This window comes from Aotus nancymaae, unplaced genomic scaffold (genome assembly GCF_030222135.1).
Source record: "Aotus nancymaae isolate 86718 unplaced genomic scaffold, 86718_ANA_hifiasm-v0.15.2.pri h1tg000028l, whole genome shotgun sequence".
Taxonomy (NCBI): domain Eukaryota; kingdom Metazoa; phylum Chordata; class Mammalia; order Primates; family Aotidae; genus Aotus; species Aotus nancymaae.
Genome location: NW_026988441.1, coordinates 15905086 through 15921596, shown reverse-complemented (window position 1 = coordinate 15921596; position 16511 = coordinate 15905086). Strand labels below are relative to the sequence as shown.

The 16511-nt window shown below is 47.1% G+C and overlaps 1 protein-coding gene across 1 annotated transcript; it reads right to left on the bottom strand.

The window, feature by feature from the left end:
- Positions 1-2504: 2504 nt before the first annotated feature.
- WDR87 (WD repeat domain 87) lies at positions 2505-15300 on the bottom strand. The gene is given in 7 exon segments (XM_012438897.2): positions 2505-3118; positions 3121-4087; positions 4089-7780; positions 8455-8726; positions 9824-12696; positions 13076-13246; positions 15226-15300. Coding segments are annotated over 7 exon segments (8664 nt in total).
- Positions 15301-16511: the final 1211 nt, after the last annotated feature.

Sequence of the window (16511 nt, the reverse complement as noted above, 5' to 3'; positions counted from 1 at the left end):
GAGACCAAGATTCCTACTATGCAGATGAAGTGTCCAGGTAGCAGGTCTCAGAGTTAATAGATTTGTACATGTTTTTTATCGGACTTAGAAAGGTGCCAGATTCTTAGTTAATTCTCTCTGGATCAGGCAAAAGACCTGGAAAGGGAAGGGGATGTTCTACAAAATGTTGGTTTTCCCCACAAGAATCAGCTTTGCAGGGCCATTTCAAAATATGTCAAAGAAACATATTTTAGGATAAAATACTTCCATTTCTTTCAGGGCCTGCTGTCTGTCGTGTTGGTATCTTTTTTTTTTTTTTTTTTTTTTTTGTGAGATGGAGTCCCATTTTGTCGCCAGGCTGGAGTACAGTGGCATGATCTCAGCTCACTGCAACCTCCAGCTCTTGTGTTCAAGCTGTTCTCCTGCCTCAGCCTCCTGAGTAGCTGGGATTACAGGCACCTGCCACTGCACTCAGCTAATTTTTGTATTTTTAGTAGGCACGGGGTTTCACCATGTTGGCCAGGATGGTCTTGATCTCCTGACCTTGTGATCCACCTGCCTTGGCCTCCCAAAGTGCTGGGATTACAGGTGTGAGCCACTGTACCTGGCCCATGCTGGTATCTTATTGCTACAAAGGGTATGCTTTGTCAGTCTTAAGGTCTCTGTTTCAGTGTTAATGCTGGTCAGCTGTACCTGAATTCCAAAGAGAAGAAGGTATAATGAGACATGTCTGACCACCCATTCCCATCATTGCTGGAACTAGTGTTTCAGGTATATCTTAGAATGCCCTTGGCCAAGAGGAGGGGTCCATTCAGTTGGCTGGGGGGCTTAGAATTTTATTTTTGGTTTGCACTCCCATATTAAAATCTTCCCACCTGGCCGGGCACAGTGGCTCACGCCTGTAATCCCAGCACTTTGGAAGGCTCAGGTTGGCGGTTCACCTGAGGTCAGGAGTTTGAGACCAGCCTGACCAACATGGTAAAACCCCATCTCTACTAAAAATTAGCCAGGCATGGTGGGTGTGCGCCTGTAATCTCAGCACTTTGGGAGGCCAAGGCAGGCGGATCACAAGGTCAGGAGTTCGAGACTAGCCTGGCCAAAATGGTGAAACCCCGTCACTACTAAAAATACAAAAATTAGCCAGGCGTGGTGGTGAGTGCCTGTAGTCCCAGCTACTCGGGAGGCGGAGGTTGCAGTGAGCCGAGATTGTGACATTGCATTTCAGCCTGGGTGACAGCAAGACTCCGTCTCAAAAAACAAAAACAAAAACAAACAAACAAAATTAGAAAACTAGGGCCCAGTAAGGCCATTACTTGTTGAAGGTCATTCAACTGATGATTGGCAATGTCTGAGCTAAAGCCCTATGCTGTCTCCGTAAGTGTTGATTTCATGTATTTGTGTCAGGAGCCTCATTAAGAATCTGATAAAAGCTACAGACTTTTTCTCAGCAGAAAAAAAGTACCTAACAGATGCCAACAACTTTTTTTCATTTAATTTGAAGAGCTTCATGAACTCTTGAAGTACATCTAGACCTCAGGTTATGGAAACCCTGAGCTATCAGAAAAATCCAGTCACGAGATGGAGGTGGTACTGGCTAAAACTTGTTGAAGATTATTCCTTTACTCTGAGAGACTCCTTAACACACAGCATTCCTGCTATCTGGGACTCAAATCATCAGCATGCAGAACTACAATCAGAAAAATAGAGTCAGCCCCACTGTAGGCCCCCAAATACTAAGGGATAAAATATTGCATCTTCTGATTCTAAAGCCCATTCTCTTTGCATGATATCAGTACCTCTCATATTCATGCCAAATATATATTAGTTTTTGTGCCTGGTACTTTCCTTCTTGGAGTTCTTGGAGGGGATGGTGGGAAGGTATGAAGAGGACAAGGACAGACTCCTCTGCCTCAACACATCCACACGGTGAGCACCACTGTCTTTTGGGATGCTCCCCCATCTCAGGAGTATTTGAGTAAATGGTTTCCCTGGCTACCTTCCTGGGGAACCAGTATGGGGGGAAAGAACACATCAAAGTGCTTGTTGCAAACAAGAACCTCCTCTTTATTCCCCATACAGAAGCTGTGTTTCTAGAGCTGGGAAAGGGCTTTGACCTGGTCCTACCTCTGTGTGGGCCCAGAGATGAAGGTTTAGGTCCAGGTTCACTCCTGTAATCCCAGCACTTTGGGAGGCCGAGGCGGGTGGATCACCTGAGGTTGGGAGTTCGAGACCAGCCTGACCAACATGGAGAAACCCTGTCTCTATGAAAAATGCAAAATTAGCTGGGTGTGGTGGCGCATGATTCTAATTCCAGCTACTCAGGCTAAGGCAGGAGAATCACTTGAACCCAGGAGGCGGTGGTTGTAGTGAGCCAAGATTGAAACATCGCACTCCAGCCTGGGGAACAAGAGCAAAACTCCATCTAAAAAGGAAAAAAAAAGAGAGAGATATGAAGGTCTAGATTCTGGTGACCAGGACTTTCTCCAGTTGGTAATGAAAGGTCCCTATCTCCAGTCAGTTCCAAATTAGGGAGTGGGAGCAACAATGTGTGTCAATGCCTTGGTGAGGTGAATATCAGCTTGGGGCAGGCTCTTCCAGGCAAGTTCTAAGATCCCATACTGGGCAATGCCCACAGGAAGGATGGTGTGCACATTGTTCTGCCCAGGGACGGGTACCACACCCCGGAACTCCTGAGGGCCTCTAGTAGTATGAGAGCCACCACAAAACAGGCAGTAGAGCAGCCGTTCCCCAGGAACTAGCTCTGTGGCTTTTAGGGCCTCTTTGTAGATGATCTCTTGGGGTTGAAGTTCCTCTCCCTGCACTAACTCTAGTAGAAGCCTCTGGATTCGGGGAGATTTAAGTTGGTACAGCTCCATGAGCTGGTTGAACTGTTCCATCCAAGCAGCACCGTCTTTTCCATATCGCTGCTGCAGCATCCGCAAAACATGGTACAGTGCCACGAATGTCTCCCACAAAGGCAACGTTTCCTTTTTTTTAGAAATGGGCTGTGTCTTCTTCTCCAACTTGGGCAATTTGGGAAACCTGCGTTTATCCTTAAAATACCAGAAGTCCTTTTGAAACATCAGTGCCAGGGTTTGCTTTTCCACAGAGGCATGGACACTTGGAAAAATGTCTCTGTGGCAGGATGAAAGTATTGCATTGCCATCTCCTTGTGGGCAATGGATATCTGCTGTGCCCTCTCACTTCTGTAAGGCTCTCCTAGAAGATGCCAATTTTTAGCCCTTGGGTCTGGAATCCTCTTGGTAGCTAATGGGGATTTTCGTGTGGGAACAGCCAGACGTTCTAGCCAGCTCTCCTTTTCCTTTGCTTGTATAGGAGGAATCACTTTCAGGTATTTTGGACTCATGGACTCCCTATTTGGTTTTGAGATCCTTGTGCCTTGTGACTCCAGGGCCTGCTTGTAACGGTACACAATGGCTTCAAGTTTGGCCAGATGCAGCCATTCTAAATTTCCCTTTGAGGCGAGGTCTTTGAGGAGCTGGCACAGTCTGTGGAACTTGTCCTTGGAAAGCTCTTCTCCTGCTTCCATTCGTTCTAGGACATGGCAGATCCACTCTACATCTGAGAGGCTTACGTCTGCATGTTGTTCCTTAGCTAGGATTTGGGAGAGAGGTAACTGCACCTCAGTCTGTCCCAGCAGAGACAGATGCTGCAAAAGCCACTTCCACTGGGGACCTAGTGGTTTGCACTGGAGTTCCTGAGCATCCACGGTTTTCCTTAATATGTGGGACATAAATGGGATTTTTAAGTCCTGTTCTTGGGACTCCAAAACTGTACCCAAAACAGGGGGAGGTATGGGCTCATATTTTCCCAACACTTCTCTTTCTTTATCCATTTTCCCTGAGAATTTCCTGGGTATTTCAACTACTGTGGCCTTTTTATCTTCCCAGGATATTTGTTTCTTCGGCACTGGCATCGGTGTTTTCTCTTTCATCTCCAGAGCTATTGACACCAGTTTCTTCAAAGGGCTTTTTAGAACTCTTAGTCTCATAGCCCTGCCTTTGACATGAGAAACTCCTTTTCCAGTGGAAGGGACTTTTTCCATTCCTCTTAGGCTCTTTCTTCTTTGTTCTTGTAACTTAAATAATTTGTTTTTCTCTTTTTAAGATCTCTTTTTCCTCGTCTACCTCTTCTTCCAGTGAGCTGCTCTCCTCTTCCTCTTCCTTGTCACTCAAACTTTCTAACTCTTCCTCAGTCATAATTTCTTCTTTCTCCTCAAACACTTCTTCCTTCTCCTGAACCTCCTCCTCCTTTTCCTTTTTCTTCTTTCTCTTTTCCTCCTCCTCCTCCTCTTCCTCCACCTCCCCTTCCTTTTCTTCTTCCTCCTCTTCATCCCTTTCATCCTCCTCCTCCTCAGAAGACAAACTTTCTTGCTTCTCTAGTTCATCTAACAGGCTTTCCATTTCTTCATAAAAATGCTCTTCACTTTCCACCTCATCCACTTGACTAGGAAACTTTTCCTTTGGTTCATCAACTTCCTTGGCCTCTTTCTTCTTTCTCCACTTTCGTTTAAGGAATGGGATTACCTCTTCTTCTTCTGGTCCTCCTTCCACTTTATCATCCAGTATGACTTCTGAATGCGCTCTGGCCAATCTGCTCTCTTCCTCAGTTATTTTTTCTTCTTTGTTTGTCATTCTTCTCATTTCCTTGGCCAGTTTTCTCTGCTTCCGAGTGAGTTTTTTTTCATCTTTAGTCAGTTCTGATTGTTTCTCAGAAAAATCCCACTCTTTGATATCCAGTTTACTCTGTTCTTTATTCAATCTGCTCTCCTTAGCAAAGAATGACCTCTTTATCTTTGTCACCTTTATTTCTTCATCGGTTAGTTTCCTTTCATCCCTGATTAGTTTTTGAAGTGCCTTTAAGATTTTGTTCAGTTTTGCTGGTTCCTTGGAAAGGCTCTCCTTTTTTTTAATCAACATCCTTGCATCTTTGGCTAACTTCCTTTGCTCCTGGGCATATATTCTCTGTCCTCTAGTAAATTCCAGTTTTCCTTTGGCAATTTCCCTTTTCCCTATGGCCAGTATCCTGTCTTCATGTAGCAGTATCTTCTCCTCTAGTGACAGTTTCCTCTCAACTAGTTCTTGTTCAACTTTAGTCATTTTCCTTAGTCTTGAAGTTTCGGGAGTCTCTCCCTTAGACAGAGTTTCCTTTCCCTCCACTAGTCTCATCTTCTCTTCGGCCAGTCTTTTCATTTCCAGGTTCAATGCCTTTTCTTCCTTACCAATATCCAAGTCTCCTCTGAGCCATTTCTTTCCTTGGACCATGGCCTTCTCCAGAGCCAATTTCATTTTCTCGTGAGCCAATTTCTCCTGTTTCTCAGCCAGACTGTCCTCTACCTGGACCAATTTTTTCTCTCTTTCGGCCAGTTTCTCCTTCTTCTTGATCACTGTCTCCTTTTCCTGTGTCAGCTTCTCCTCTATCTGAGCCAGTGTCTTCTTGAAAATTTTCAATTTGTTGTTTACTTGGGCTAATTGCTTTCTGTTGTGGGTGAGTCTTTCTTGGCCATAGAGTAGACACTCTTCCCTCTGAGCCAATTTTTTCTTCTCCTGAGCCAGATTCTCCTTTTCCTGAGCCAGATTCTTCTTCTTCTGGTACACTATCGCCTCGGTCTTTGTGAGTTCTTCCATGCTGTCAGTCCGTCTTTCCCTTTTCTGGGCCAGTTTCACCTTCTTTTCAATCAATTGCTCCCTTTGCCAGGCCAGTCTTTCCTCTCCCTCGGGCATTTTTTCCTTGTCCTGGTCCAGTTTCCCCTCTTCCTGGGCCAGTTTTCTCTCTTCTTCAGACAGTTTCTCCCTTTCCCAGGCCAATGTCTCCTCTTCCTCAGCCAGTATCTTCTCTTCTTCAGTCAGTGTCTCCTCTTCCTGATTCAGTTTCTCTTTTTTCCTAGACAGTTCTTCTGTGTCCCATGCCAGTTCCTCTAGTTTCTGGGCCAGCTCCTTTTCTTGCCAGTCCAGATTTTGCTGCCTCTGGGCCACTTCTTCCACTTTCTGGACCAATATGCTTTTTATCTCGGCCAATTTCCCTCTTTTCTTTGCTAGTTTCTCTTCTTCTTTAGCCACTTTCTCGCATTGCTTGGCCAGTTTCTTCCTTTGCCGGGCCAAGTTCTCTGCCTCCTGGCTTAGTTTCTCCCCTCCATGGGCCAGTGTTTCCTCTTTCTGGGCAAACTTACCTTCTGCCTGGGCCACTTTCCCATCCTCCTGGGTTTTTTTGACATACTCCTGGGCCAGTTTTCTCTCTTCCTGGGCCAATTGTCTCTCTTGTTGTGCAAGTTTCTCTTCTGCTTGTGCTAATTTCCTCTCTTCTTGGGCTTGTTTTTTTTCAGCTTGGGCTTGTTTCCTGTGAATTCTGGCCTGTTTGTATTCTTCTTGGATCTGTCTCTGCTCTTCTGTGACCTGCTCTTCTTTTTCTTCCCCCTCCTGAGACACTTCTTCCTCCAAAGTCACTACTTCCTCATCCTTGTACAGTTGCTCCTTGGACTTAGATGACAACATGTTTTCCCAGTATTGTTTCCACTCCTCCCATTTCAGCTTTCTCTCATCCTCCTGAAGCATTTCCTCCTCCGGAGATAGCTTCTCTCCAGCCTGGTGTAGTTTCTCTTCCTGAAGAAGCCTCTTCTCCCAGTCTTTCTTCCATGCTTTCCAGGATTTCCTTGTCTTACCATGGACCTGTTTCCACTCATCCCAGGACTTTTTCCAGTCCTGCCAAGATGGTGTCCTCTCAATCATAAATGGTCTTTCTTCTTGTTCGACCACTTCCTCCTCAAGTGTGGCTGTTTCCTCTGCTTCCTCACTCATATCCCTTTCTTCTTCAGTCATTTCTGTCTTTAGTTTTCCTGCTTTTCTTTCCCGCTGGACAGCTTTCCTCTCTTGCTTAGGTGACTTCTGAAAGGTTTTCTTCTCTTCTTTCCTTGGTATTTGTTTTCCCTTGGTTACATCACCTGGTTCTAAAAAAACAACTTTCTTTTTCTTGCCTTTCTTCAAAATCACTTGGGTTTCCTCCAAGCCCGGCATGTCTCTCGCTGTCTTTTGTGCTTGTTCTTCTTCCCTTGGTATCACTTCCTTATATCTGATCACTTCTTGCATCACATCTCGTGTCATGTCCTCTCTAATTGCTCCTTCATAGGTAAAACTTGGTTTTTCTTCTGGCGGGACTGCATCCCAATCAAGGTCCTCAAGCAGAACCTTACTTTCTTTCTTCAACAGGGGGCAGATCTCCTGAAAGAGTTCCCAGCTGGGGTGCCTATCTACCAGCATCTCCTGAGCAAATTTCACTAGCTCAGTGTTTAGATTTTCTGACATTTCTGTTTGGGAACCAGATATCCTCAGGGTCATAAGATGGCATAGATCGTCCCGCCATGTTGAGCCACCTCCAGTGGTAGACCTGCGGCCAGACACTCCAGAGGCTCCCCGCCCTTGAAGTTTAAACTTTTTAATAACTGGCTGTTCTATTACAGGAGGTTCCCCAGTTATAACTTGGGCTTCTCCCTTCTTCTTGTGCTTCTGAGCTGTTGCTTTCTCGTCTCTTTTGTCACGTATTTTCCTCAGCCTCTTCAGGGTCAGTGCAATGCGATCCTGTGAGATATCTTTCTCTTGAGAGTCAACATCTTTTAAGAGCTTTATTACACTGGTGGTTGAAGACCATTTGGAATGTATGGATGCTTCCTCCATCTCAACTGGTGCAGCCTCAGTCCCACTTTCATCCTCTAAGAGACCCAGCTCTATGCCCATATGTTTAGAGCCTCTCTCTTTCATCTTCTGGAGACCCCGCAACCATTTCCAGCCTGCAGGAAAAATTGAGAGATGGAGGTAAGCAAACCCTGGGAAGCTAAATGAAACCCTTCCCAATATCAGATGTGAGCTAAGAAGAGCTGCCATAAAAAAAGTACCAAGAGAGAAGGCTGAGGACTTAAAAAAAAGAAAAAGCATTCTCTTTGCTTTATTCCTATCCCCCAACTCCTGCCAAATCCTAGAGAGCTGGGCCTTAGAGTCTTCCTGAGTTTGAGTGGATCCTTCTTAAGAGAGTGTCTATAATGAGATCTTTCCACTTATCTCTCTTCCCATCTTGTATCCTTTTTTTTTTTTTGAGAAAGAGTTTTGCTCTGTTGCTCAGACTGAAGTACAGTGGTGCAATCTCAGCTCACTGCAACCTCCACCTCCTGGGTTCAAGTGATTCTCCCACCTCAGCCTCCTGAGTAGCAGGAATTACGGGCACCCACCATCATGCCTGGATAATTTTTGTGTTTTTAGTAGAGACAGGGTTTCACTATGTTGGTCAGGCTAGTCTTGAGCTCCTGACGTCAAGTTATCTGCCCGCCTTGGCCTCCCAAAGTACTGGGATTACAGCCATGAGCCATCGTGTCCAGCCAGCCCACCTGGTATCTCTTGATCCACTTTAACCCTAACTACCCTGCCTCTTGGTGACCCTGAGGCATGGACCAGATTACCCCTTACATACTTTGCTTTTTGCCCCCTGCTCGGCCTCGTCGTTGGCCTTTGCTGGGCTTGATGGCTACTTCAGGTTCTTCAGAACTTGTTGGGGCTTTCATGGGAAAGGATTTAAGCTCGGAAAGCTTTGAGACATCTAAAGAAAAAGCCGGCTTTTCATTGCTACTTGACAAGGTCAGATTTTCATTCAATCTCTGCTCCACTTGAGTGTAAAGGATTTGGAGATCTGTGGCCCGCATCCCCAGCAGATGGTCCAAGGGTTCCTCCCCGATCATCTCCTGCCTATGAAAGTCAAAGGAGAAGAAGGATTATGCTGAGTCAGGAACAAAAGAGAGAATGGGAAGAAAAGAACGGCTGTGGAACAGGCAGGAGGCTTGACAAAGTGGCCAAGAGAGATGGCATATGTAGAGGAAAATAATGGCCGAGATGAAAGAAAGCATCGGCCGGGCACGGTGGCTCACGCCTATAATCCCAGCACTTTGGGAAGCCGAGGCGGGTGGATCACGAGGTCAAGAGATCGAGACCATCCTGGTCAACATGGTGAGACCCCGTCTCTACTAAAAATACAAAAAATTAGCTGGGCATGGTGGCGTGTGCCTGTAATCCCAGCTACTCAGGAGGCTGAGGCAGGAGAATTGCCTGAACTCAGGAGGCGGAGGTTGCGGTGAGCCTAGATCGCGCCATTGCACTCCAGCCTGGGTAACAAGAGTGAAACTCCATCTCAAAAAAAAAAAAGAAAGAAAGCATCTAGGAAGCCAAGACGGCAACAAACGGAATGATCTGTATTAGAGGCTGTAGGCGTAGGAAAAAAGGATGAAAATGGAACTTGAAGAGGTAGGGGATACATAGGAAAAGCAATGGAGAAAGGAGGTAGGTACAGTGGCCCAGTGTTACTGTGTTCCTCCATGCATTATGGAGGAGGCTCATACCTGTACTCCTAGCACTTCAGGAGGCCAAGGTGGCAGGAGATTGCTTGAGCCCAGGAGTTCGAGACCAGCCTGGGCAATATAGTGAGACTCTGTCTCTACAAAATGTTACCCGGTGTGGTGTTGCATGCTTGTAGCCCCAGCTACTCAAGAGGCTGAGGCAGGAGGATTGCTTGAGCCTGGGAAGCAGAGGTTTCAGTGAGCCAAGATCATACCACTACACTCCAGCCCAAGCAACAGAGTGAGACCCTGTCTCAAAAAAAAAAAAAAAAGGAGGAGGAGGAAGAGTGAGCTGTCAGGGGATTGTCAAGGATAGTCATCTAGGAATGAGCAAAGGCTATGAGAAAGAAGAAAGGTAAGAGAGAATTAATGAACAGGTTGAAGAGATAGCAAAGGAAAGGAGGGGGGAAATGGGGAATGGGGTAAAGAACTGAAGGAAAAGCACAAACTTACTGCATCTCCTGAAAAGTCTCTGGTTTCTGGATCAGCTCTAAAAGTGAGGTCCTAGAATGGATTCCAATCTCAGCCATGAGCATTAGGGTCTTGTTCCTCACTCTTTCATCCTTGTCCATTAATCCTTGAGCCAGAGGCACGGCAAAAAGGTGAGTAATCATTCCTAGACGCTTCAACCCTTCCCAAGCTAGTTCTCGGATCAGAGGGTTGGAATTGGTTGTATCATCCAGTAGCCTATGGGCTGTCTCAGAGCATAGGGTTGGAGAAACCTGGTAAGAGGTAAAGATTTGCCCTAGTGCAGCAACACAGGATTGGTACTTCAGTGAGGAAGCATGGATCATAATATTGAGCATTGTCTCAATCATGCTATTAATGGCTATTTCACTCATCTTTCTTCCCAGCCAACTTCGGTTTGCTCTATCTGTAAGGACACTGTAGGTTACATCCTTGGAAAGTCTCATTTCTAGGAAGTGTTCATCCTCCTCCTTCTTTGGATATTCTATATTACTTATAGCTCTTACCCTGCTGTGCCAGAAAAAGAATTCTTGAGACCTGTCCCATTCCAACTCCCGCTGGGGTGCATGCAGGTTGCACTGTAGGTATATTGGGGTGCCCTCTGGCCAAAGACGGGCACGAATCACTGAATTGGGGATATAGCAATCAGGGGCAAAAAGCCATTCCCGCCCATGACCAAAGTAGTATCGCAATATCTGATAGGGGTTGAGTCCATCCCAGCTAGTCAGTTGTAGCTGGGGAGGAAGCACATAATGGTGGTGGTAACGTTTGCTCGTCTTCCAGTCTTCCATGTCCCGCAAAGAATAATGCATGGAGGAACACAGTAACACTGGGCTCCTTTCCTCATCTTCTTCTATCACATGTGGCACAGAATGGTCAAAGGCAATGGCCCGGTTGTTGACAAGTTTCTCCAGACCCACTAATTTCTGTTGCCCTTGTCCAAGGTAGATGTACTTGGGCACAAACATGGTCTCAAAGGAGAAGAAGAAGCTTGGTATGAAAGGCTTAGGGGCTTCCAGTACTTCATCTAGTAAACTCATATAGGAAAGGCGAGTCAGCAGGGCTGGGGGGAGCAATTTTAAACAGGACACCAGGTAAAGACTCTGGTTGAAAGTCACAAGCAGGTCACCCCGGTCATTTGCAAAACAGAGTGGGCCAAAGTGCAGTGATGAGTCCAGAATGGCTATGAGTCTGCCGTGGAAGTCCCAGATCCGAACACAGCCATCGATAGAACCTGTGACGAAAAGACTCAAGGACAGGCAGACATCAAAGGATGTGATGGCACACTGGTGCAGAGGGAGTGTTTCTATAAATTTCAAGCCATCCTGTGACCCAGAGGACAGAAAATCATGGAACTTCCAGAGACGCAGGCAGTTTGTCTCTGTGATGGCACCCACAGACTTGGGCAAGAGTATCAGATGTGTGAGGTGGCAGCTGCTGAGAATGCTGGCGAGAGGCTGCAGATGCACTTTGACCCCACCAAGCACAACTTCTGACAGGTGCACATAGTCATCCATTCCATAGGAACAGAGCAGAGAGTTTCTTCGGCCACCCATGATCCCTCCAGACAGTGTGGAGAGTGCCAGTACAGCACCAAAGTGCATGAATTTTTCTAATCGGGCACAGCTGTGCTGGGAGAGCACTCTTATCACACCACTCTGGTGCCCAGAGAATATCAGTCCCTCCAGGCCCCGCCCCAATTTGAAATGCCCGTAAGCCAGGCATTGTACAAAGTCCTGAGAATCTGGGGAGGTGCATAAGAGATACTTGGCTGGGCAAGGGCAGCGGGCTGTGTCAAATACCAGCACCTCGGAGCTGCCTGTTGCTACAAAGAGCTCCTCTTTACCTGGGTCGTAGGCCCAATCCACAGCCCGGTCCAGGATTGAGAAGGGCCAGGTGATAACCAGAAGATCCCCTGTTATTGGGGACACAAAGCACAACAAGCCATCCTCAGTAGTACACAGGATCCGGAACCAGTTATCCCCACAGCAGACCCGACGCAACTGCTGGGGAGCAGAGCCACAGACATTGAAGAGGCTGTAGAAGCAGGGTAGGCGGTGCAAGGAAAAACTGTGGGCAGTTTGGCAGAAGAAAGTAATGCTGTCAATAAACTGGAGCCGGTACAGCTCCTCGCCAAGCTCTAGCCGCCGGAGCAGGCTCCCTGAAGTCAGGTTCCACTCCTTGATTAGGCTGTCACTTCCAGCTGTTAGCAGGGTGTGGGCCTCTGGTCGGCTATGGATACAGATCACTGCCGAGTGATGGGCCTGGAAACTGTGGAGTGGATGGCCCTGATGGAGGTTCCAGACTTGGATTTCCCCAGCTTGGTTTCCAGCATAGAGAAAGCCCTGATCAAAACAGGTGAAGCAGCAGGTGATGGAGGAGCCACTGCTGGTGGATGTGAACCTCTTCACCTCTCCCAGCTGGCCCTTGCCCTGGCGCATAAGGACCCTCACCACCGTCTCACACAGGGCCAAGAGGGAGCCATTGGGACCATTTAGCACGATGTCCTGGACAAGCTCATCACCTGGCATGGAGACTATGTGGGCTATTTGGAGGCCCGTGCCACCTTGCTCAATGACCCAGGTGACCACTGCCGCCAGGATACCAGACAGCAGCATCTTCATTTCCAGGTCATAGCAGAGGCAGCTGATGTTGAAGTGGCAGGGCACTTTACCTAGGGCTTTGAATGCCCGAAAGTGGTCCCCAAAGAGTCTCAGGATCAGGTCACCACAGTAGACCACAAGGATATGAAAGGAACCTATGTGGACCATGGACTGGATGGGTAGCAATTGTTCAGTCATGGAGAATGTTCTCTTCTCGACCATGTCCTCAGTTTTGCTCTTCATCCATACTACAGCCTAGATGAGAATAAGATGGAAATTGCCTAGAGATGATAGTAGAGGAGGAAAGGACAGAATGTTCCCATATTTCCCCATGTTTTGTGCTAAGGAGGAATTAGAGGATGCTAGAGTGAGATTTTATCCCCTGGTAATGGGAATTGGAAGTACGGTAGAGGCAGGAAGCCTAGGACCTTTTTCCTAACCTTGGTCTGCTTCAGGGGAACCATGAAGCCTACTTAACTTGGGGACTATAATTGGAGAAAGGATGAGGGGGGGATTCCTGGTTTCAGACCACATTTATTCATGGAGAATATCTTCCTTTGTCAATCTGGGTTAAGGGCTCCATAGGCATGGCCCTTGGAGAATGGGCCAAGAAGGGGAAGGAAGGCAGTCTTACCTGTATTTCTTTTGTGCTTGATGTCACCCAAGAGAGGGAGGCAAAGAAGTAGGCATCACTGAAGTAATAGCATACACACGGCATATTTTGAGGATAGCAAGACTCTTTGAACAGTATCTGGGACTGGTCGCTCAGCACAACTAGGTAGTTCTTTGGGTCTTCTAAAGGTTGCTGGAGAGAGGCGTGGCATAAACTAAGAGGCCAGGGCACACAGGCACTAAATATATTCTTGCATAAGTCACAACTGGAGCAGTTCCCAAAGTCATGCCTCCCACCTGAAGGACCTACTCCTGTTCTACCTACCTGTGCACAACTTATCACCTGTGGGACAGTTACACTTCACAAGTATGTAACAAATCCCCCAATGCATGAAGGAACCCAACCCTACAGGGCCTCTGTGGGCAAATCTAGTGTGAACACAGGGAAAAATGATGTTCTTTCCAACATGAAGTTAGCCATGCCTCCTGCCCTCTAACATTTTTTTTTTTTTTTTGAGACAGAGTCTTACTCTGTTTCCCAGGCTGGAGTGCAGTGGCGCAATCTCAGCTCACTGCAACCTCCACCTCCCGGGTTCAAGCGATTCTCCTGCCTCAGGCTCCTGAGTAGCTGGGACTGCAGGCACACGCCACCACACCTGGCTAATTTCTGTATTATTAGTAGAGATGGGGTTTCACCATAGTGGCCAGGCTAATCTCAAACTCCTGACCTCATAGTTAGCCCACCATGGCCTCCCAAAATGCTGGGATTACAGGCGTGAGCCACCGTGCCTGGCCTAATTTTTTTTTTGTATTTTTAGTAGAGATGGGGTTTCACCATGTTGTCCAGGCTGGTCTCAAACTCCAGACCTCAGGTGATCCTCCCACCTCAGCCTCCCAAAGTGCTGGGATTACAGGCATGAGCTACCACATCCGGCCCCCTCTAACATTCTTGCTTGTGTCTAGAAGGTACACGTACCATAAAAGATACAGTATTTAACAGAATACACAGACAAGTACATCACCTTACACCCACATGGAATATAGCAGAGTCTCCCAAAGTCAGTGCAGCTCTAAGTTACTAAAGCTTAAAGCTGCACTAAGTAAGATTCTTGGGACACCCTATCTGGCCTTTAAATCTGACAGAGAACAAACATGTATACAACATATATATTATCCCACAGTGATAGAGCATATGCTATCAAACATGCATCTGGGATCCTTTTTTATTTTTAAGACAGGGTCTCCCTCTGTGGTCCCAGGCTGGAGTGTAGTGGTCTGATTTCAGCTCACTGCAACCTCCACCTCCCATGTTCAAGCGATTCTCCTGCCTCAGCCTCTGAGTAGCTGAGACTACAGGCATCCACTGCCACACCTGGCTAATTTTTTGTATTTTTAGTAGTAGAGATGGTTTCACCACGTTGCCTAGGGTGGTCTCAAGACTCCTGAGCTCAGGTGATCCACTTGCCTCGGCCTCCCAAAGTGCTGGGATTACAGGCATGAGCCACCATGGCTGGCCCTGGGATCCTTTTATGCAGAGCCAACCATAGCAAAACAGATTGGCAATTGTTCTCTCTGGTGCCTCCTCCCCTGTTTTAGAAAATCTCTCTTTCCAGAAGGTCAGTTCCTCTGACAATGCTCCGGCGTGTATACTTTCCACTATCGAAATGTCCTTGTGAGGCCGGGTGTGGTGGCTCATGCCTGTAATCCCAGCACTTTGGGAGGCTGAGGCAGGTGGATCACCTGAGCTCAGGAGTTTGAGACCACCCTGGGCAAGAGGGTGAAACACTGTCTCTACTAAAAATATAAAAATTAGCTGTGCACGGTGGCGCACGCCTGTAATCCCAGTTACTCAGGAGGCTGAGGCAGAAGATTGCTTGAACCTGCGAGGCGGAAGTTGCAGTGAGCCAAGATCGTGCCACTGCACTCCAGCCTGGGCAACAGAGCAAGACTCCGTCTCAAAAAAAAAAAAAAAAAAAGAAAAGTCCTTGTGAGAGGTCTGTTACTTATGGAAATTGATGGCCTACTTCCTACTAAGGGGATGATTGTCTTTATGGTATATCCTGTTTGCTTCCTGTTCTCAAGGACAATCTGTGGCTCTTCTGAAATGCTCATTACTGTAAGACAGGTAGCAGCCAACCCATAATACATTTATGTCCTACATATATATATTACCTTGCTTTTATTTATGACGTCATTTAGGAGAAGTTTCAAATCTTTCCACAGGGGAATGAGTCTGGGGGAAGCCATCACCGTTGAGTATCCCTTGGCCCTCCTGAGGACCGTTGCTTAAAAACCTGTGGGAATCCAAAAGAGCCTGGCTTAGTCACTGCCACTTTCCAAGCAGCTAGGACTCAGAAGGCAAGAACGATGAACTCATGTTTATTGAACACCTCCTGAAAGTCAGGAACTGTGCACAAGACATACCTTCTCATGTCATCCTCTCTACAGCCCAGTAAGGTAGGCGTTACCTCATTTTATAGACAAGAAAACTGAGGCTTGGAGAGAGCCAATGGGGAGTGAATCCTAGCATGTTTCTATCATAACCCAGTAAGATATATGGGTGAGAGAAGCAGAGAAACCTAGAGAGGGGCTGGGAAAGAATACCCTCACAGGCAAATAATAGTCCTTCATATTTTGTGGTATGTCTGGAGAGCCTTTTTTGGGTTCCTGATTCCTGGGGCTAAGTTTTATTTATTTATTTATTTCTGAGACAGAATCTCTCTCTGTCGCCCAGGCTGGAGTGCGGTAGTGCAATCTTGGCTCACTGCAACCTCCACCTCCCAGGGTCAAGCGATTCTCCTGCCTCAGCCTCCCAAGTAGCTGGGACTACAGGTGCCTGCCACCATACCCAGCTAACTTTTGTATTTTTAGCAGAGATGGGGTTTCACCATGTTGGTCAGGCTGGTCTTGAACTCCTGACCTCAGGTGATCCCCCGCCTTGGCCTCCCAAAGTGCTGGAATTATAGGCATGAGCCACTGCGCCCAACCACCTGGGGGTAAGTTTTTAAAAAATTAAAAAATCAAGTGATCCTCCTGCCTCAGCCTTCTAAGTAGCTGGAACCACAGGCATGTACCACCATGCCTGGCTAACTTTTTAAACCTTTTTTTTTGTAGAGATGGGGTTTTGCTATGTTACCCAGCCTGGTCTAGAACTCCTGGGCTCCAGCTTCAGGATCCCAAAGTGCTGGGAATACAGGTGTAAGCCACAATACCGACCTGTAGGTCTTAAAATGCATATTCCTGGGCTCCTGCCCCAGCCCTACTGAATCAGAAGCATGGAAGTGGGACCCAGGAACCTTCACTTGTAATGAGCTCCCTGGGTGATTCTACTAACATTTGAGTCTGACTGCTGAAATAAGAAATGGAGATATGGGGCACCCAGACTAAGAGTCAGCCCCAGCTCGCACATATGGAGAGAGGATAGAGCCATTTGGCCCTGCAGCAGGCTTCCCTGGCCT